General features: G+C 38.9%; 2 protein-coding genes across 11 annotated transcripts in view; both read left to right on the top strand.

The window, feature by feature from the left end:
- LOC138058286 (uncharacterized) overlaps positions 1-22,709 on the top strand; it is a 187,620-nt gene that overhangs the window by 52,732 nt on the left and 112,179 nt on the right. The window lies entirely within an intron of this gene.
- The window catches only part of LOC138058288 (angiopoietin-1 receptor-like), an 80,073-nt gene continuing 59,546 nt past the window's right edge, over positions 2,183-22,709 (top strand). Inside the window, exons 1-9 of one of the 2 annotated variants that reach the window (XM_068904214.1) lie at positions 2,236-2,395; positions 5,360-6,503; positions 7,802-7,914; positions 11,371-11,429; positions 13,769-13,941; positions 15,666-15,968; positions 17,696-17,856; positions 18,873-19,092; positions 22,297-22,407. In XM_068904214.1, the coding sequence (XP_068760315.1) occupies positions 7,819-7,914; positions 11,371-11,429; positions 13,769-13,941; positions 15,666-15,968; positions 17,696-17,856; positions 18,873-19,092; positions 22,297-22,407 (1,123 nt within the window). In that variant the 5' untranslated portion in view covers positions 2,236-2,395; positions 5,360-6,503; positions 7,802-7,818. Of the gene's footprint in view, positions 2,396-5,359; positions 6,504-7,801; positions 7,915-11,370; positions 11,430-13,768; positions 13,942-15,665; positions 15,969-17,695; positions 17,857-18,872; positions 19,093-22,296; positions 22,408-22,709 lie in introns of both variants that reach the window. The other variant, XM_068904215.1, reaches the window with a different exon arrangement.

The raw sequence follows: 22,709 nt of genomic DNA, 5'->3' as shown, positions 1-22,709 counted from the left end.
CCGTATGTGATTGTGTAATTACTGAATAATAGACCAAGGCACCATGACGTCATAGCTCAAAAATTCACCACCAAGCCTCGTTTGCACAACATTATTCACATCATCTGGACACTGTTTGCTCGTGGGTTTCCTTTACAAGTTTTTTTTCCCCCTTGGGATTCAGTTCAAGCTAAAATTTGCAAGTTTGATTTTCGAATTCAAGTCTTGGTTGTGAAATCATCTAGGCAGACGTCACGCACAAGGGCAATTAAACTTATGGTCGTTTAGTGATTATCAAGTCTACAGAGCTGATCATATGCTTGTTATTATGAGCAACAACGAATCGATATCCCGGAAAATTCGTGTTTTACCAATTTTCTTATCGTATTTAAAAGAAAAAAAAACAAATGGGATCAATTCGAATGCCTCTTACCACTCCGTGCTTTTATAGATTTTTTTTTCTTTTGCTAGTATTACATTCCCTTTTCTCTTGCACCGTACGTTTTGTATTTAGCAGTGCAAAAAAGTTAAATTAGGTTTACAGAAAATTCCGAGTGCGCCATTCATTATGAATTCCGCATATTCAATCAGGCGTTCCACGATTTTTTGTCTTGGTTGTTTTGGCAGTCCGTGAACAAGCCTGGCCGTGACGAGGAAACAAGGGAGCGCTGACATTTGGTGATCGCGTTATTATGGTTCCTATTGTTTTAAGTTATAGAGAAAACTGCAGATTTGACCTCTATTGTTGGAATTTAGCGGCGAAGATATTGAACTCTGAATACAAAAGCTGTTATATCTCGATCTCATTCAAGACAGCTCTATAAATATCTCGTTTCAGCGCTCGCTTGCGACCATATTTTCTAACCCGGAAGAAAACCTCTTCAGTCCTAATGAAATATGTTTTCAGCGCTGCTTACGACGAACTTTAGACCCTGAATAGGCCTTTGTCGATATACATTAAAATTCAGCTTGAAAGAGAGTTTTAGAGGACAAAGACAAAGGAAAGTGGATGATATGTAAATATTTTTCACACTCATTCCAACGTGATTCTATTGTTTGTGTTCTCACTGCCTCACTATGCAGCTGAATAGTTGATATTTCGGAATAATGGCCTATTGCCACTCGCAGCTGATGAAGGGGAACACTTTTTGCCTAATTAGCATTGGCCAAGCGTTTTCTTCAGTCTCTCATATCAGCCAAAAAATCATTACTGAATATTGAAAGTGCATAATGAGCTATCCCGGAAACTTTGATTTGCCCGATAATCTCGAAATAATGCCACTTTGAAAATTTGAAATTTCACAAAGAATGTATGGGCTCATTAGTATAGGGTGCCGATTGTAAATAAATTATTTACCATAAATTAGCGCTTTTGCCACCCAAGATTTTATGACTGTTTGATCGAAGGCTAATAATTAACTCGCTCGTTATGAAAGCCAAACTGAAAGACTTACAATTGGAGATTTAACGAAGTTTAGCACGGTCTTTTACCTTTTGATGTCAATTTGTGAATAGCATGATGCCTTTTGTTAGCAAACTCGTATGTTAATGAGACAAATTGTTCTGTTTAGCAAAGATTCACCTCGACAAATGCTCTTATTTTGATTCAGTGCATAGCAAGCAATTTATTGACCTGTGATATTCAGAAGGGCTTAAAAAAGACCAGAAATCGACGACTTTCAACAGTTATTGATTTAATTCAGCCCTGCCCTCTTACAAATCCTCAATGAGAAAAAAAAAAAATCCATTTTTAAGTAGATCAATCGTCTGCATGTCTAATGGCAATGGAATATCCAAAAGAAGGGCAAAGGGTTTGGACCATGTTTACATGAAAGTTTCTAAAAACAGCATAACCTTGATTGCACTTGATTGCACTGTTAAATGTTTCGTGTAACTTTTTCCTTCACAATGACGCCAAAACATTGCGAGACAAGTTGTACGAAACATTTCACAGTGTAACAGCGCCGTGACGATGAAATAATTCCGTGCCCCAAGGCAAGAAAATATTTCAATGACCAGAAGAAAACAGCTTTTGATCACCTGCTTAAGTGCCAGGAACTAGGCACTGAAAAAATACTTGACGCCTTCGATTTTGACTCAGCAGTAACACATTTCTCCACAAATAGTATTTGAGACACTATGTAGCCAGTCATATGGTAAAGGAGTAAGAAAAGGGTGCATATATAGAGAATATTTTTGAGGAGGAAACATGTGATCGAAACCTACCTTCTTATATTCAAGCGTGTAACAAAAGATAACTGAGGGGTCGTCTGCACATAAGCTCACGTAAGGTTGCAGACAAACATTTCAGTCGTTGTTCTGAGGCTCTTGTTGTTTGTAAAGAAGTTCGCAACAGAAAGGGAGAGGATCCGTTTCCGGAAATCCTTCGTATGTTTCAAGGTCTACAGTTTTCAAGGTACGAATAAATCAGGGTACATGTTAACAAGGTATAACTCAATCGTACAATGTCTTGCAAGACGAGGAAAATTTCGAGGCAGCCATGACAAAGAGTAAGCAATAGCATAAACTTAATTAAAAGGGCAATCGATGTTCAATGCGGAACAAAGCAAAAGTTTCGCTAATTTACAAAAAAAAAAGAGAAAAAAAAAGAGAAGATTGAAACAACAAGCGATATCCAACCATCATTTAGTAGACGTTTTATGCTCTGTCAATGGCGGTTGTAATTTGACCGTAGCCGCCTTGAAGGCTTTCATCTAATACGAACTTTCCGTTTCTATACACTTTTATGAATCAACATCGATATGAACATGAACACAAACAGCGAAACGCAGATGCATTGCTGTTAACTAGTACCCTGAAAAAAAGAGCTAAAAGCTAACATTTGGTTTCCTAATGTCGTTGTCTGTTGTCAATTTTCCTTGCTTAATACTATTGAACGGCAATTAATTATGTAAAACGGGTCGTTGGTTGTGATACTTATTATCATTCTTTGACCGAGACAAGAAAGTGTTAACTGTTTCATTTGAGTTTATTTTCCTGTATGTTTCGATCTGGATACGAATGCTGTGGTGTTTCTTCCGTTTGAAGCAGAGAAATGAGCAAATGAATTTTACAATTTCAACAAGGCAAATACGTTAGGTAAATCTTGGTACTGGTGAAGGAGTATTCTGCTAAACCTAATTAACATGGACACCAATTCATTATCACTGGTAAAAATGCCGTTTAATATTTTTGCATATTTCTTAATACAGCTGATATTCTTGTTTCATTTGGACAACTATAATATTTGCGGAATGCAAACCAAAGCTATGGGACAATGTTAGAATCTGACCTCGTGATCTCGCAGGAACTGCTATTGATGGCTTGCCCATTAAATGCGAAGCTCGTTAGGTTGATTAACACTTTTGCTAACTGCTGATTTCGCAATTACTTATTTGCATAAGAATAACAGCTACTGTATTCCGACAACTGTTCTTCGGAAAACGTTTCAACGATAAATTTCCGCGTCAATCCCTTTACTCGCCTTTTATTCAATTTTGGTTTTCAATATAAATTTTGGCTTAAATTGCGTGACGGGTTTGCAAGCGATATAAGCTGAGCAGACTAATGTATTTCTCGTGATGCAAACAAGCAACATACACAGCTGCATTAACTTCCTGTTAATTAGTTAATGCATTCTGTCCTTCAAAAGGTCCAAATGATGGAGAGTCCAGTGCGTTTGCATATCTTAAGTTATTCATGTGAGTAGGCTTGCAGTGCTCTAACGAAAACTACAATCCTGGTCAAAAGATGTTTGAAAGGTTGCGCACAACACTTCACTTCACACCTAATTCGATTATCCTAACTATTGGCTGAACTATTTGGGAAAGAGCATACTCTTGTGCCCCCCCCTCCCCCACAGGGGGGCTATCTCAAAAGTGCCGCTACCTTCCCAACACTTTTGTCCAGGATTGTAGCTCATGCTCAAACGAAGCTTGGCCCAAACCCTTAGTTAATCGAAATTTACCACCTTTCAGTTAAGGCAGCCGAGTCAGCCTGCCCCAAAAACTGATTGGCCGAAACGTAAAACACCATAATACTCTTTGTTTGTCCACTCAAATTTTGATTAAGCATTGTTTTGCTTTCTCTCGGGACCATTAGAAAGTCCCAAGAGAAATTGGAAACAATGCTTATTTAAAATTTGGGTGGACAAACAAAGAGTATTATGGTATTTCCCGTATTCAGGCAATTGCGCTCGAGGAGAACGCATTCCAATCCTGCCACTTTCACAGGATGTCCCTGGGGTATCGATCAGACTTGTTTCCATGTCTCAGAATGCCCTGGGACGATGGGGGCGTGGGTCAAGCTTACCGATGCCCTTGGAAGATGGGCACCTGGGTCAAGTATAATGAAAACGGGCAGAATCACAGCTACAGTTCAAGAAGAAATTGCGTTTCTGAGCTAAGCCGCGCTGATTTAACAATATTTAGGTTTAAGTACCACTTTGAAAACGGTTAGCTTTCAGTTGTTTTGCCAGGTACTGCTATGAGAATTCTCAAAAAAAAAAAAAATCGAATTCTCAGGGTCTTTCCAGTCAAGTGGATATCGGAAACTGTATTGAGAAGTTCGGCTCACAGATTCGACTATTCTGAAACTTCTCTGCATGTTTAAATAGTTTGTTTCTTTGCATTTGAAGTAGGTTATATGTCGTTTAAGTTGAATTAAAATGCGGCCATTTTAGCAACGTGATAACAGTCAAAATACTTATTGTGTGATACCTTCATTACTGAATAAACACAAGAAAAGGGAACGAAACGATTGTCCCCATAGTTTCAAATGCCTCGCTTCAAATGCCTCGTCGATGATAAAAGAGGAATGGAACGAACCTCACTAATCCTTGATTAACTACGCTAGTTAAAGTACAAAACGCTGTTTTTTTTTTGTTTTGTTTTTTTTTCCGCTAGTCAGTATCTTTCACTCATAATAATCAGTAAGAGAGCCGGTTACTTTTGGCGCAGGATTCGTGATGGGAGGTTAGCCGTTAGGTTGGTGCGAACAAAAGTATCTTTTAAGGAATTCTCTTGCGCGCTATGCGCTTTCACTTTGATGAACATAAAACACAGCATGGCTACGATACCTCGTGTCAGACCATATTTGTTAACCCGGAAGTAGATCAAAGTTCTACAGTCCTAAAAAAAAATATAGTTTCAGAGCTGTTTACGATGAACTTTGCTTAATTAAACCCTAAATTGTCGCGCTTAGCAGGTATTGGAGGGCTGCCTTGTAGGGTGCGGCTGAAAGCCTATATATTATAGCTTGACGTTGCTTCTGAAGCCTCAAAATGTTTTTGTAACTCGGCTTGAGGGGCGTGCTATTGTCAAAATCAAATGGAATATAATAATTCATAATAATAATCATCATGATGATGTTGTCATTCTAGAACTTGCACAGTGTTGGATTGACCAGGAGCGATTATTGACGAGATAAGTGTATTTTGTTGTGTTTTTTTTCCTGACATTGTGAAATTTTCGTTTTCTACGAGCATACCTACTTTACTGATATAGGGTTTCAGAAGCGACCGAATGCACGCAACCGAAATATCATGGCACTGGTAGGAACTTTGATTAGTCATAACTAATAAATTTATGAAGTAATTACCGTTGCCAGATTCCGTGGTTCAGGGACGTTTAATTTGCTCTTGAAAGAAGCTATTTCTTCCAAGACAGATCTTGCCTCACTACACACTTGAAAGATTGCTCTTTCAAGATCGCAGATACAATGCCCGAGCCGGCATCATGATAGAGGTGACAAGACTCTTGAAAGATAATGCACTTTCAAGTCCTACTCAGTTTTGTCCAATATGTGCTCTTAAAAGATTGCATGAGACGCTTTAAGGCATATTATGACAGATGTCCGGATGTAGGGATGCAACGCCCGAGCTAGCATCATGATAGAGGTGACAAGGCTCTTGAAAGACCATGCACTTTCTGTTCTTAAAAGATTGCATGAGACGCTTTTAAGAGAAAAACACACAGACATACCACTTTCTTGATTACTATGCGTTTTCGTACGGCAGTAAATTCTATGTACACGTCAAGGCAAAACGACATAGGCGTATTTTTGCTTTCACAGACAAGAAAGTGTTCTGTTTTTGTTTTGTTTTTTTGTTATCTCCCGGTAAGATTGTGAAAGGGTGAAACGCTAAGCTGAATCACAGATTGAACATGTGTCCTTCAGCGTACAGGCTTCAGGGCAAGTTTCTTTTACTGTGAGACATTACTATATTCTCTACTTAGTGTCCACTATATCATTTTCCCTTTTAGCCGATAATGAAAAAAAAATTATAATAACGGACAAAGTAAACGTAACCGAAGGAGAAGATGTCACTCTTAACTGCACAACATTAAAAGAGGCAGCTTCGCCGAAGTGGTACCGTCAAGACGGTGACGCTGTGCAAACGCAGTCGCGGGTTTTGAAAGATAAAGAAACAAGGCTTCGCATTTCCTCAGCTTCCGTTCTAGACGCTGGTATATTCAATTGCGAAAGTGAAAAAATAATACACATTTTCATTGTTAGGGTCAAAGGTGAGTGATTGTTCGGTTTCTATTTAAAAGATAGTCCCCTGGGAAGCCACTCGTGGGAAAGGAAAGAGACAGAGAGTTTGCGTAGGAGCGTTGGCCGGGATATGTAGGGCACACATAACTTATATTGGAATTAATTAAGCCACCCTATATAATGTTTACAAATCACAATTATTATTTTATTCAATTACCATGGCGGTGCCCGGCCGGGAAAATTCAAACAAGAAAGTAAGCGTTGCCGAATTTGCCTTTTTTTCCCCCTGAAACAAACATAGCAACCTTTTTTTTTTTCGTTAAAAAAAAACAAAAAACAAAAAACAAAAAAACTCAAATTAGCTGATTGCAAACATTAGTTCCTCCACGGGCAACCCAGCCTTGGTCGGGTGAAAATTGTAAGGATTTAAAAATTAAAGATTATTGCACGCATAAGTTCACAATAGAAAGCCGTGTACTTTATTGTCCCGGTGATTCGCTCGCTTCTGTGCGATTATTTGCCCAATTGAACTCGATTTAAGCGATTTTTCATCTTCCCCGGTTGTCACTCGAAACAAAATATATTAGGAAAGGCTGCCTTACCTCACATCTGGCTGATAAAATCATACTTCTCCTGCGTTAGTCACACTCAAACTCCTGCGGTGGCCAGACGAATAAATTTACTTCTCCTTGACCAAGTTTCAAGGTGCAGCGAGTATCTATTGTTGCGAAACAGAGATGAATATCCGGATGTTCAAATCCTTCGAGGCTCGCTTTGTTGGCCGCGTCCAAGTGCGCTCACTGTATCCAGAGGCTTAGTAAACGCATGCGCAAGACTTGCCGTGCCCAAATTCTTCGAAAGCGAACCATTCATCGCTTTTTCTCATCAATAGATACTCGCTGGACTTTAAGACTTGGCGAGTGGCCATCTCCGGAGTTTGAGAGTGACTGGGAAACTGTCATTCCTCTCAGGATGTTACTCCATACCCTTCAGACTTGTCCCAAGTCAGACTTGACAGATCCTCCCGTACCCCCATGCTTTTATGCTCTACTCTAGGCGGAACTTCGTATCCTACGGCATCAATTTCATTTTGGATTTGACTGTAAACTTTTACAAAAAATTCAGTTATGCCTCGGTTTATCTGCAGATAAATCCAGCGAACGAAATGAAGCCGCATGCATGCCTTTTTGGATAAACCCGAGGAGTACCTTGAAGCTGGATGGAGTAGTGCATCTTTCTTTTTTTGTATTTTTGTACATCCTCCCTAATCCATCACGTAAACCTCAACTCGACCGGATCTGATTTCGTTTTTCCCTTCACTTGACAGTACTTGTGAAAGTGGAAATGGTTATAAAAGTCCTTAATTACCAATACACACCAGAGCTGCAGAACAAATCATCAAAAATTTTCGAAGAAACAGCGAAAAACTTCACGAAGGAGGTAAGCATAGCCTAGCATAGTGTTTAAACTGGCCGCAAGAAAGCAATTAAGAAGAGTCTTGAGGATCCTCTAAGATCTTGGCAAGATCCTTAAGGATCGTGGCAAGATAGTTGAGGATCCAGGAGGATCTTCGCAAGTAATTTTGAAGATTTTTTACTAAGATCCTTACTAAGATCGTCAAAGATCTTCATGAACATCTTTTGAAGATCCTCAAAAGATTTTCACCAGGAGATATTTGAAAATTACCATCATGTTAACGCACGAAGCTCTCGCAATCTACATTTTCAAGTAGCTTCTGCAAAACAAAACTATTTTAAATACTTCTTTTAATTACCATAGGTCTTTTCTCGCATTGAGAAAATTGCCAGCGGCAATACGCCGTTTTCGAAATATCAATATTGAGCTTGATAGCGAGGTAGAGAGGACAAAAACAATAGAAACATGTTGGAATGAGTGTAAAATATATTAGCATATCATCCACTTTCCTTTGTCTTTGTCCTCTAAACCTCTCTTTCAAGCTGAATTTTAATACATCTAAGGTTGCCAATTAGTAGCGCAGACTTGCTTTTATAGTTTTAAAAACAACATCTTACAACTCAGTATGTAATCATAAAACTCTTTTTTTAATGATTTACTGACTCGTTAAGTTTCATTATGGGGTAAGTTGTATGTATGGTTATCCTTGGGTTAGTTAGTGGGTGACACTATGATTGTGCTTGCAAACAGGTGTCCTGTTTCTTCTCTCCTCAACCCCCTCCCCCCACCAAAAAAACAAAACAAAAACAAAAGCAAAAAATAGAAAACAAAAACAACAACAACATTTGACTTGATTTGTCCCCAATTAGTGCTCCAAAGCTAGAACGACCAGACACTTACATAAAGTTCCTTTCCTAGTTCCTCTTCGCTAAAGGAGCTTCTCTAAAATTCAGTTTTTGATAAATATCTCAAAAAATCAAGTTCATGACTTAGTATTTTTTGCAACATATGAAAGAACCTATCAAGTAAAATTTGAGTTACGTACGAAAAATCTGTTGGGAGATGGAAAAATGTGGCCTGGTTAGGAAGCACAATTAAAAACAAATCATTTTTGCGCTAGTAAGGAGACTGGGAGTAGCAGGCCAGTGACGTCAAAACAGAAAAGCATGTATTTTTAGTGCTGATTAGGAAACACAATAAAAATAAATGAATAAATAAATAAATAAAAAAGCGCTAATAAGAAGACTGGGAATAGCAGGCCAGTGACGTGAAAACAGAAAGGCACGTATTTTCATTGCTAGAAATTTTCGTTTGTTTGTGTTTACCATTATTGCAATTAAAAACAACGCATCTCAGAAGCGTTTCAGCAACTTTTCAATGTCAACAAAAGGAAAATAACCCAATTTCGATAGATTAAAATTCAGTCATGAAACAAAAGGCATCATCTCGAGGCTCTGGGAAATAAACTCATACAAATCCTTTGATTTATTCCCCAAAGCATCGAGATGATGCCTTTTGCTTAGGACTGTATTTTAGTGTGCATTCTTTTGGGAGTATCCTCGCTATTCTCATTCCGGATTAGGAATAACAGAATACACAGAATATCAAATCTCAAAAGAACGCAAATTATGAAAACGGAATATTTTTGGCGAAGTGACCTGGAAATTATTGTATCTGGGCATGAGCCAGTTGCGTTGGCATCGCTATTCCATTCATTTTTCAGTTTTCAAGCAGCCGGCAGTCGACAAGCCGACCGCGTATCATTTCCCGCCAAACCTTTCCCAAAAGAACCCATATTCTGCCTATTCCGAGTGAAGCGTATTCTTGTCATTCCGTTCATTCTGCTCCCAATAGCAGAATGAACAGAATTGTATTCCGTTCACTGCGAAAACGGAGGAGACCCCAAAAGAAAACGAATACCGTCTATTCTGTGTATTCCTATTCCGGAATTGTACCAAAAGAACACGCTCTTAATTAATACGTCGAAACTGGTCTATTCGGTCCCTGGAATTTTTCGTTCTGTTTCGACGTCACAGTTCTGCTACGCCCAATTTCCTTACTAGCGCTGTTCTGTACCACCCGGAAGTGAAAATTCCGATTTTGAAGAGGCAAAAAGGCATAGGATAAAAATCGGTATGGAATATTTTGGTTGTTTTTATGTCAGAAAACCATTATTCTACGAGGGTGTGCTGTTTATGAGGTGTTATAAAATAATTAGGATAGTACCCGCACTCTTATTGGTCAATAGCCGTGTTTAGATGAGAGTATGGAAACACGGCTGTGACATCACGCGAATTTTGATTGGCTGGTAGGAAATGTGAGTGTGTATCAAGAAAATCTGTTTCAATCTAGAAGTAAAAATGTCGAGTTATCTTTGAGAAATTCTCCCAACTCCCCCTCGTGTTTAGATGTGGCTATGGAAACACGGAAAACGTCATCTATTGCTTAAATAAATAGCGCCTCGTAGGTTATAATCATTTTATATCCAGGAAGCCCGATGAGAATAACTGTTTTATTAAAAATTTTAGGATAAACAACTCTTCCATGTTGATATTCCGATCCAAAACGGCTTTTGTAAGCCATTTTTTTGTCAGAGCTGGAAAAATGTTTTCAGCTCGCTTTAGTGCTAACGCGTTTCTTGGCCATATTAGGTTCAGCAGGTATATGAACTGATAACCTGTGTCCGGCGAGCCAATGAAAATGCTGGAAATCTAATATCCGTAGCTATTTTTTTTTTTTTCGGAAAAATACTTTCGCTCTGGAAGGTAAAGGAATTACCGACGTTAAATAAGGTGCACCTTTACCTTTACCAATTAGCCAAGCCTCAAAGAGGAGCTCCAGGGTTATTTTATTCTAACAATAAGTTAAACTGGCTTGAGCCTGCGATCCAATCGAAACTTTGTACCTGGTCAGTGGTCATCTTTAAAAAAAAAAAAAAAGCTGACCTCGATGAGCTCTAAATTTGAGCCCGCGACATAGGCACGTGATGCTGGTCACGTTGGCATACATGGAAGGGTGGTTGCACGGTCGTACGGACCAAATGGGCTACGGTTCTTACCAATGGTGCTCTGCGGAGCTGCGCTATCATGTCTCACTCCTAGGAAAAACGGGTCAGTGGGGACATGGAGTGGATGTAGAGATTGCATTGACACTCCAAACCCCCCTCCCTCTCCCTCTTCCCCCACTGATGAGTAAAATCGTCTGGCGTTAGAGAGATTAAAATCTGTAAGTGCCCCTTTATGAAGGCTAAGGGTTAAGTATTGTAATTTAGAAAAAAATCATTTAAATAATAGTGACCTTTAGATCACAGGACGAGGACGACTACGAGTGTGAGTTTTCCGCATTGAGCATGCGCAGAAGGTTTGGAGGCCGACATACTTCGAAGTGCGCGCGCTCAGAACGCAGTAAACTCGCACTCGTAGTGGTCCTCCGATCTGAAGGTCCCTAATATCAACGACTGCTATTGATTTTACACTACAGATGGATGAAGTATACAAGAATACTCCAGGCTATGTGCGAACGGAGGTGCTGAATTTTACGTAGGTCTAATAGTTTTTGTTCTCCGTAACTCAGTCTTCTTTGACCATACTTCAGACGCCCTCGTTCTACTGCTTATCTTCCAGCTTTTGTTATTAGCTTATTAAAAGTGTCCTGAATGTTTCTTTCCTGCCTTCTCTTTTGGTCCCCTATTCTTTTTTTTTTTTTCATATTTTCTTCCTTAATCTTTGAAGTTTCCTAATCCCTCTTGTTTTCAGGTGTTGACTTGTTCGTTCAATGTTTTATCCACGTGTTTCACAGGAAAATTATAAAATTCTCGTGTTTTTTGTTCCTGAGAACGCCTCCCGTCCGATTCGCCAATACAATGTTTTCACTATTTCGCCTAGAGGCTCCCTGACACGCTTCAAGTTAGCTTCAGTGCCCTTTCCATTTGTAACGTATTTACTCGATTAAGCGCCCATTTCGAATAAGCGCCCACCCCTGAAAGTAAAAAATGTTAATAAGTGCCCACCACCACCACCCCACCCCAGCTGTAGGATGTCGAGGAGGCAGCACCAGAAAGTTCACTTATTGAGCTAAGCAACGATGACATCGAAGTTGATTGAGAAATTATAGGTAAGGAGACTGCGCGAAGACAGAACAATGAGTTGTTAGTCCTGGGCATACGTAAACCGAACGATGAACAGTTACAATTTATATGCTTTAATATTTTGTCATGTTTTGTTATAAAATGAACTTTTTACTTTCTGAAAATGGTGAAAATTTAATAAGCGCTCAGCCTCGAATAAGCGCCCACCCTGAAAGTCCAAAAATTAAATAAGCGCCCTGCGTGCTCAATCGAATAAATACGGTATTTCAATTCATATGCAAAACGTGTATGCACTTGCGGAGGATACCATAAGGTTGTTGTTGAAAGAAACAAATATATGTAGAGTTGAAGGGCGGGTTATGTGAGATGAAGTGGAGAAGTGATCCTTTCACCTATCTGGACAATTTAAGCAATTATTGTGTCTTTTAGACAATTGCTGAAGCCACCTGAATTTTTCAGGTGTCAATAAGAGAAAATTGCGTAAATTGTCGTTTAAGGTAATTCCTTAGTATTGCATTGCGCATCCCTACTGCGCATGATTTCACGTCATTAGCCCGCGCACATGAGCACGTGCGCATACAAAACGTAAGAGATTTGGCTCAAACTAAACCCGATAGCGAAATAAATGCTCCTTTTCTTTCAAACGAGCACGGTGACCCCTGATTTTTTTTTTCAGGTATTTGCTAAGAACAGTTTAATAACGAACATATTTGAACAAGAAAAAAAGTTTGATAGTAGATCATGATATTTCTTTGGAAAACAGTTCCGTAGTGGTTGTATTTTACCCAAGACGAAGACTTCAAGCTAACCATGGAACTGTCCCAAAAAGTGCACTATTCTCAAAACCAGGGAATCTAAGACGGCGTAAATGAAACAATACTGCTTATGTAAATAAAATAAGCTTTATTTTCCAAGTAAAATTTTGTCTTTGAAGTAACCAGGACTTAATTCTGTACGAAGGTGATTCGAATCTTTAACGCGAAAACAGTAAAAATGCCCCATTTTAAGAGCCTGCTGACGCGTAAACAAGCACGGTGACCCCATTTTTTTATTGCATCTTTTTAATGTTCATATCATGAATGTTAATTATGCCAAGTTCCGAAAAAGTTTAATAGTAGAACAATTTCAAGGGAATTACCTTAAGGTAATTCCCTTGAAAATGGCGTACAGTGTACTATCCAGAGTTCTGTCAAACGTGGCACAATTGATATTTATACACAGGACCTTAAAAGAAATGCAGTAAAAAGATGCGGTACCGTGCTTGTTTACGCGCTGCATGCCCTTTATTTTAAGTGTTTTTTTTTTACCGAATTACGCGAGAAGCGTCAGAAACTTGATCAACCGGAAAAAATGTAGTTATATAGCAAAAGCTACTGACTATTGCTGAAAACTTGAGCCTATTTGTTTGTCCAGGCCCAAATCTTTCAGGAAAGTGATTTCAAATTGCTCAATCTTGCAAACAAAAAAAAAGTAAACAAATTGGACCGCTACATCATCACCTCACACTCGGTGTCTGGCTCCAAATGCAGTTTTCACGTCATTTACATATAAATACTACCACTTCTACTGTCCAACTTTTTTCTCCTTAAAATATGTTTTCAGTGCATCTATTACTAGTACATAACACCATTAAAAAGAGGGGTTCACCGTGATCGGTCAGGAGAAAATAGCCATTCCTTCACAGATGCGCAGTAGCGTTGCGCAATGCAAAACGAGGGAATCACCTTCACGTTGTTGGTGTCGTTGTTGTGGATACGTAAGCCAATTGATTATATGCATTTTCTCTTCCAGGAAAGGAAGTGTAAAAGTGGATTTTCGAGTTATTATTATAATTGTGGCTACTGATCCCAAAAACGAATCAACTATAACAGATAAGAAGGCCGAAACTGGGCAGACGATTATTCGTCAAGCTAAAACTGGAGTTGTAGAGAGGCTCAAGGTCTCCCCAGACGTTGAAGTTAAGGGTGAGTCACCGATAATGGAGAATTTCACATTTCGTCAGGATGATCCTTATGTAACACAAAACAGTTAGAGTTAAAGTGGTACTATGATCAAAAAATCTTTCTTTTTTTTTTCGTTTGGATTTCAAATCTATGTTAACTAAACACTAAGTGACCCAAGTTTTAAGCCTTAATTTCAGAAAGGCATTTGTTCATTTGAACTGTAATTTTTCTTATTTAATGGTCCGCCATTACTAACTTTAAAATCTTAAGAGAGCTGGATCGAGAAGAAAATGAGTAGACATCAAAGACTTACTAGTTTAAGAATGCAATGTGTTTGTACGCGACTGAATTAATATGCAGCCCGGAAGTTTCAGGTTTTCAGATTTTTACACTCGTGTTTTGCATACATAATAAACTGCTTTTACACGCTGAAATTTTAAGCTATCGAGTGAATGACGACCCTTTTCCCTATAGGTGAGTAATGGCCGATCGTGAAATCCAAAACTTATACTCATGCTCAAAGTAAACAACCTTTGGATAAAAATCAAACCTCAAAATTTTAACAGGCAGGTGTTAAGCAAACACACTGTCAAAATCTGAAGGTAAAAAAGGAAGCGATTTTTTGATCATAGTACCTCTCTTAAAGTGTGACAAGTATCAGAGTTATTATAGTGATAGCAAAACAGCCTTATGCATAATTTGGCCCCTCCGTCACTTTGTTGAAACAAGTATAATATCTTTGATAAAATTTCAATCTTTATGCTTGCCTTTTAACGACAATGTGTGACAAAGACCTGTGGGATGTTTCAATGCAAGCGGATTTTAATGGTCTGACATGACCAAAACAAAGCATTAATTTCTTCTGCTGCGAAACCTCATATTAAGCCAAAAAGTAAAAGAAAAAAAGAGATTGTTTCTGCAATAAAGCTCTTTATACGTGTGCGTATTCTGTACGGGTTACGTTGACCTTACGTGATCACCGCAGGGTTATGAACCGATAACCATGTCGTGATAAGCCAATGCTTAAAAAGGAGGGACTTTTAAAGGAGCTAAGCCATTCTTTGATGCCATGCGCAATGCAAGTTGTTCTCCATTAAAATGTCTCCGACCGTCTGCAACCGGAAGAGAACATTTCGCGTGCCAAGACAGACTTTTATACTAATCATCTCTAATGGAGTAAAGACACTTACTAATGTAAATGTGGTTGTGTTAAAACAAGTTAAAAGGGAAAACAGTTCACTTCCGGTTGCCGCCCGTGTCTAAAAAAACGCGCGTGCTTAAGCGCCCGAGGTCGTGACGGTACGGACCTTGCTGTGTTTGGTCCGCACAAAAACGACCGAGGGCCAGTATCCCCCAGTACGGTCCCGAACAATTGAGGTTAGTAAGTTGTTTATTATATGGCATCGTTTCTCTTAGCGATCGGACACTTGTCCGCTAGGTGAATTTTCGTAATCTTCGTCTTCCAACAGCGAGCTTTTAACGGTAATCTTTTACAAGTAAAACTAAATTCTGCTTGCTATAATTGCACTCTATTGTAATGGAAAAATGAAATTCCGATTTTATGAACCTTGTTGTTTCGCTTAACTTGAATTTCCAGCGAGAGAGAAAACTATGGAAACGGTCATACCGTCGCCATGGTTATGGTCTGTACTGTAAACCAGCCAATAGAAGTGCCCCATTTAGCCTGAGAATTGCTTGCCATATAATTAAATAAAGATACTATCTATCTCTTTTCTTTGATTTAGCACCTCCTCCTGATCCACGGGACGTAGAAATCTTTGACTTAAAGTCAGACGAACTAAGCGTTCGATGGATTCCGCCTGAAGACCTAAAAGCCTTCAATGTTTATGAGTATAAGGTGCAGCACAGGCGATTCCAGATGAAGGACGTTTCGACGAATGACATACCAGCATCAGAGGAAAGAGATAAATACAGCTACAGGATTCAAAACCTGGAACCCGAAACAACGTACATGATTAGTGTTGCTGCTGTCAACAAGTATGGTTCAAATTTCAATGAAGAATCGGGTCACCGAACACTTAAGCCACGTAAGCCAACCTTTGGTATGGATTTTTTTGGTTGACCCGGATTCAACCCACCACGCTTTGTAAATAACCAACTGGCACTGGTTGCTCGAAGCATGGTTTGCGCTAACCAGTTTTGAATACTATGGAAACCTATAGGTTTTGATACCTCAACCATCGGTTAGCGCTAACCAGGCTTCGAGCAACTGTTCCCTGATTGCCTGCTGCCAGTTGGGGTTCTTAATCATGTTTCTGTTAAGTTTGAATTGTTTCATTTAGACTTTTAAAAGTGGAGTGCCTGATAGTTAATTGCACTTCCACTATAAAGAAAGCATTTACCGTTTTTTTTTTTAACATAATTGTTATCTGTGTCTGGAGATTGATTGCAAACCATCTGTACGCACGCAGATACATTGGCATGCTGTGAATCGGTGCAAGAGATCTAAGCTGTACTGTGTCTTCGTAAATTGCTCGTACAAACAACAACAACAACAACAACAACAACATTTATTCACACATGCAAACAGATAATTGTATCAATGTAAAATAACGAGTAGACAAATATAAGCGTTGGAAAATTCACACAGCCCGCAGTTAACAATGGGCAGCTTTAGCAACGTCGACGACATTGGCAACGAGAACGTCGTCGTAAATGTGAATTCGCGTTATAGGAAATTGTTTATAAACAATTCTTTTAGTATTTAAATTTTGCCGACCACAGAACAAAATAATCTTTTGTTTCGACGGCCAATAGATCTCTGTTTGGCACATTAATGACAATAGGTGGCGTAACGGTGAGTATCGCTATTGTAATCGCTTCGCGACTATGCCAAGCTTTTTAACGTGACAAACCCTCAAGAACGAAACAAGTACGAAAAACGATCAATTCATGGGAGAAAAGGAAATTTTATCTTCAAGCGATGACGTTCAGTCACTTCACGTTGTTGTTTTGCTGACGACGGCAAAGAAATAGACAAAAATGAAAACGCACGTGCAGAGCGTGCGAAGCTATTGTGTTGCTCACTAAGGCCCAGTTCAGACAAGGTTTGCGTTCCACGGCACCGTGGCCGGGCACTAAAACGGAAGTTGTTCAGACAACACAGTTATAACAACGCAATGATTTCTTCCTTCGCCCACTTTGCACCGGCCGCCATTATCGCGACTGCATCGCAGGGAAGCATGGAAAAAAAGCGCGGGAATTGACGGAAGCGTGTTCAGACAAGTTCCCGTTCCAGAAAACGGGAACTTGGGAGGTAGTGCCCGTGCTCGGTCACGGTGCTCAAATGTTTGCTAAGGCACCAACAAAAAGCTATGTTCAAACTGATGCCCAGGCACGGTCACCTAGTCTGAACGGAGCCGAAATATGCAAATTTCTAACGTTCTTGTTGCCGTCGCCGTTGTCGTTGCTAAAGCTCCCTAATAGCTAATTGGCGGGTGAAGTGAAAGAGGAAATATAATAATGGTAAGAATTATTACATTAATCTTGCAAATAAGTTATATGGATACACAGTGATTACAAAACTAGAATATACCTTCAAAAAACGAAAAGAAGAGCAACATTACCCATAACACTAATTGTAAAGAATATGATTAAAAAAAGATAAAAAAAATCCATACGTGCGTGCGAACAACAGACTTCAACGGGCAGGTTTCACAATGATAGATAATTTACAGTTGATTTTAACAAGGGCAACATGACACGTCATGACTTTCAAAGATTGTTATTTTCTTTCCTGTTTTCTATAATTTAGCTCCTCCCTTTTGGATCATCCTTCTTATAGTCCTTGGAGTCATATTTTTTATTGCTATAATTATTGGTGGCATAGTTTGCTTTCGTCGAAGAGCAGCAGAGAGACGTAAACGCCAAGCTGAACGAAGGGCATTAGAGGGCTTCGGAAACCCCAAGGAACTTGTGAGTTACCTTCAACTTTTACCATGACTTTCTTTGTTGGACCTTTCTTTCCATTTTATTTGTGTTGAAGAAAGTAGTTTACGAGTTATTGAAAACATGATGCGTGTTTGCTTCTCGCTTCTTCAAGTAATCAAGGAGGTCATCTCATATAGGTAACGAGCCGTGCCTTAATATTTGCAGAATGTTAATAGACTTTCGAAGTTGATAAAGGCAACTGAATTAACATGTACTGGCTTTGGTTTGCCATGTATTGTCTTATCTTAGCCCTCTCCTCTGACAAGTAGTAATGTAGTGGAGGTCCGTCTGGCAGGAATAACTAACCGAACGTACTGCAGCCTGCGAGCAGGCTCTCTCTGTACCTCCAACCTCAGTCCCTCGGAGAACCTGCTCGCAGGCTAAACGTACTCGGCAATATTGGCCCGAGGTCGTGGCAATATGTCCCGAGCGTAGCGAGTTCGTGCAAAAACGACCGAGAGCCAATATTCGCCAGTACGGTCCCGAGAAAGTGAGGTTAGTAAGTTGTTTATTATATGGTATCGTTTCTTTGAGCTATCGGATACTTCTCTGCTTGCTAAAATTGTACTGTTGCGATGTAAAACATAAGTATAATAGCTTTTTAAAAACTTTGTTTCGTTCAGCTTAAAAAAATACAGTAACGCACCGTTTCCATAGTAATGGTCCGCAATGTAAAATCCCGACCGAAAACCAGCCAATCAGAGTGATATTATCTCCATTTCAACCTCTTGGGGAAGGGATAAAGCTAGGATCTGAACAGGTTAAGGCATTTGCATCGAAAAAACAAATGCCAATTGAAAATGGGGTTGTAATCATGCTAAAAATGAAGATTAGGTGTTGACAGAGTTTCCAGGCATCGCTTTTCCTTTACATAGTGTAGAGATAAAATGAACGATCAAATATCACTTATGCAAATGCAAAAAAAGCACTGTCTCGAATTCCTGTTGTTGCACTTCTTCCTGCTATTATTGATCAGTTGTTGTTGTTGTTGTTTTATTTAGGATTCCGTACTTCGATATGAAGAAAAGAATGTAACGGGCTTGACGTTCTCGTTCGTTAACGATTCCTACAAACCATCTGATGTTAACTGGACAGAAATCCCATATGAGAATATCAACTTAATGGACGAACTTGGTTCTGGAGCTTTTGGAGTTGTGTACAGGGGAGAAATTATTCGAGAAAAACATGACGCCACACCATGCGCGGTAAAAGCAGTGAAAGGTGAGCAAACAGATACGCCGATTAGACTCCCCTTCCCTCCCCCCCCCCCCTTCCTTCCCCCCAACCTTCACCCTTCGTAATTAGCCACCATCAAAAATACCACAATACTCTTTTTCTGTCCCTCCAAGATTTTGCATAAGAATTGTTTTTATTTTCTCTTGGGACTTACAATGGTCCCAAGAGAATCTGGAAACAGTACATATGCAAACTTTTGGAGGGAAAAACAAAGACTATTATGGTATTTTTTTATACTGGCTAATAGTGAAAGTGCACTTAATAATAATAATAATAATAATAATAATAATAATAATAATAATAATAATAATAATTACAGTTATATAGCGCAGACCTCTATATGAATATATTCAGTTGCGCTACACAATATTTTAAAATGAAATTATGTCAAACTGTCCTAAAAACTAAAAACATAAGAAACTATTAAAAACTACAACCATATACCTATCTAAAAGCTAAATTAAAAATGAGACATGAATAGAAAAACCTATTTAAAAGCTAAATGAAAAAAATGAGTTTTAACAGCAGTCTTAAAAGTGTCCAATGTCTTTATGTTGTGAATTGTTGAAGGTAATGCATTCCAAAGATAAGGTGCAGCTGACTGGAATGCACGATCGCCAAGGGTTGGACGGGTCTTAATGCTAGGTAACTCAAGTAATAAAGAGTCGTTTGACCTAAGGGAGTATCTGGATTGCTTTTTGATGCAAATTAAATCAATCAGGTAATTAGGAGCTAGACCATATAAACACTTAAATGTCAAAAGCAAAATCTTAAACTTTATGCGGTAACTAATCGGGAGCCAATGAAGGTTAAAAAGCAATGGTGTAACATGACAGAATCTTGGTGCTCCTATGACCAGCCGAGCTGCGGCATTCTGTATACGTTGGAGTTTCATGATATGTGAATTCGGGAAGCCATATAATAGGCTATTACAATAATCTACTCTACTGGTTATAAAAGCATGAACTAATGATTCGGTAGTTGGACGACTTAAATATTTCCTAATTCTGCGTATGTTATAAAGATAATGAAAAGCAGATGAGCAAGTTCTGTTAATATGACTTAGCATACTCATTTTCGAGTCAAACCAGGTTCCTAAGTTTCGAACTTCACATGATGGAGCAATTTGGGAATCGCCAACCAATAACATACTGATGTTGCTGACTTTCTGAAGTTGTTGTCGCGTTCCAATTAGAAGACATTCTGTCTTATCTGAATTCAGTTTTAACTTATCCGTGTGCATCCACTGACTGATATCAGCAATGCATGATTCCATGGCAGTTAAGGCAGCAGTTTCCTTCCTCCTTGGCAGATGATTCTGACTTAAAACCTTTTAAGTTAAACAATACAGTTGCATGGTCGGATAGAAAGGAGCCTAAAATTGGTGTGTCTTGAATGATACTGTCCATTTTCCTGGTTATGACTAAATCCAGTATATGTCCTTTAACATGAGTTGCAAAGTGGACATGTTGAGCTAGTCCAAAAGAATCAATTAGGTCCACAAATGATTCTGCATCGGGTTTATCCTCAACATCAACATGGATGTTAAAGTCAGCACATAACAATATGGGCTCCGTGCTTAAAACAAATGATTCAAGGTACTGGGAGAATTTGGAAACAAAGGAAGAAATTGTTACAGGATGCTTTGTAGAGTAAGGAGGTCTATAGACGACAGCAAGCCGTAAGCGAAAAGATCCATCAATTAAAATCCATTCCGAGAGTTCAAAAGAGCACCACGTAGGAGCAACAACCTGCTTGACAATTATATTTGAACGAGTGATCAAAGCTGTACCTCCAACATTACGGCCGGATCTATGTACATCATACAACTTGTAACCATTGGAAGTACATTCAGTTTTCACCGCGGCATCTTTATCCGAAAACCACGTCTCACTAATTGCCAAGATGTCCAATTTATTGTCTCAAACCACTGGACCAACCTGCCTCCCTAAATAAAACTAGAATAAAACGTTTTGTTCCAGATATTTCCATATCATTTAAGGTAATTCTTTAGGATTGCATTGCGCATCCATACTGCACACGATTTTCGCGTCATTAGCGCGCGCACATGAGCACGTTCGCGTACAAAACGCAAGAGATTTCCCTCAAACTAAGCCCGATAGCGAAATAAATGTTCCTTTTCTCTCAAACGAGCAAGGTGACCCCCGATTTTTTTGTCCAGGTATTTGCTAAGAACAATCTAATAAAAAAGATATTCGAAGAAGAAAAAAAGTTTGATAGTAGAACATTATTACTATTATTATTATTATTATTATTATTTTTTTTTTTTTTTTTTTTTTTTTTTTTTGAAAACAGTTCCGTACTGGGTGTATTTTGGCCAAGGCGAGGACTGTCCCAAAAAGTGCACTATTCCTACAACCAGGCAATCAAAAACGGCGTACATGAAGAAATACTGCTTATTTGAATAAAAGAAGCTTTATTTTCAAAATAAAATTTCGTACCTTTTTAGTAACCAAGACTTAATTCTCTATGAATTTTTCACGCGCAATCAGTAAAAATATCCCATTTTAAGAGCCTGCTGACACGTAAACAAATACGGAGACCCCCATTTTCTTATTGCATTTTTTTAATGTTCATATAAAAGGTAAAAAAAAGGTAAAGTCAGCTTACAGGCCTAGTGGTCTATCAGGCCGGAACTTATCCCCGGTTTCTGTAGCATGAAGCAACTAGGAGTAAACTGAGGCATGCAGCAGATCGGAAATGGCCTATTACCTTAATTGTGTATGATACATTATAATGCAAATACAATAGGTTTTCAAGCGACATTATCGCCGTACATTTCTCTATTGTTATTGGTATCCCTAGAGATTGGTTGAAAACGTCCTATACACAGATAGTCTTAATCCACATTTGAATAGGCCATTTCCGAGTTCATGTCTGCCTCCTCTTCAAAGCGAGTCTAAGTGCGAAGTTTTTGTGATGGTAATTAGTTCTACTTTACATATGAATGAAAACAAATTTTCATGACAAAAACTTCGCACTTAGTCTCGCTTTGAAGAGGAGGTAGACATGAACTCGGAAATGGCCTATTAGGTCCAACACTGATTAGGTCTATACCTCTTCAAAAGATGAGTTAGGGTTGTCTTTTCACGAATTTTTCATCTTGTTCGTAATAAATGATGTTTTACTAAGCCTTTTCCCTTCTCTTTCATTTTGATTGACTTATAGCATCTGCAAGCCACGAGGAGATCCGAGATCTGTACAATGAATTGGAAATTATGACAAACGTCGGGTATCATCCAAACCTTGTGAACTTGCTTGGAGCTTGCACAAAAGATGGTTTGTACTACATAATAATGCATTCGTGATGTGCGGTTGCAAGTTATTGATATTGTTGATGTAACATTTTTGAAAAAGATACATTATCCATCTCTGATAATGCACGATGGAATTTTGGCCTGGAGAGCTCGAGAGGGTGATCCAAAGTCTTGGATATAAATTCCGATCACCTGCGATGAAAACAGGATTGTCGAAACGTCGAGTCTTTGAATTGTGACTTTTTATTCAGCTAGATTCCAATTTCTTCAAACCAGTGCAGCATCAAACTATGTGTAAAGGAAAAAAAACAATTGACATGGTGA

Source organism: Montipora capricornis, chromosome 7 (assembly GCF_036669925.1).
Source record: "Montipora capricornis isolate CH-2021 chromosome 7, ASM3666992v2, whole genome shotgun sequence".
Lineage (NCBI taxonomy): Eukaryota > Metazoa > Cnidaria > Anthozoa > Scleractinia > Acroporidae > Montipora > Montipora capricornis.
This window is presented reverse-complemented; position numbering and strand designations above follow the sequence as displayed.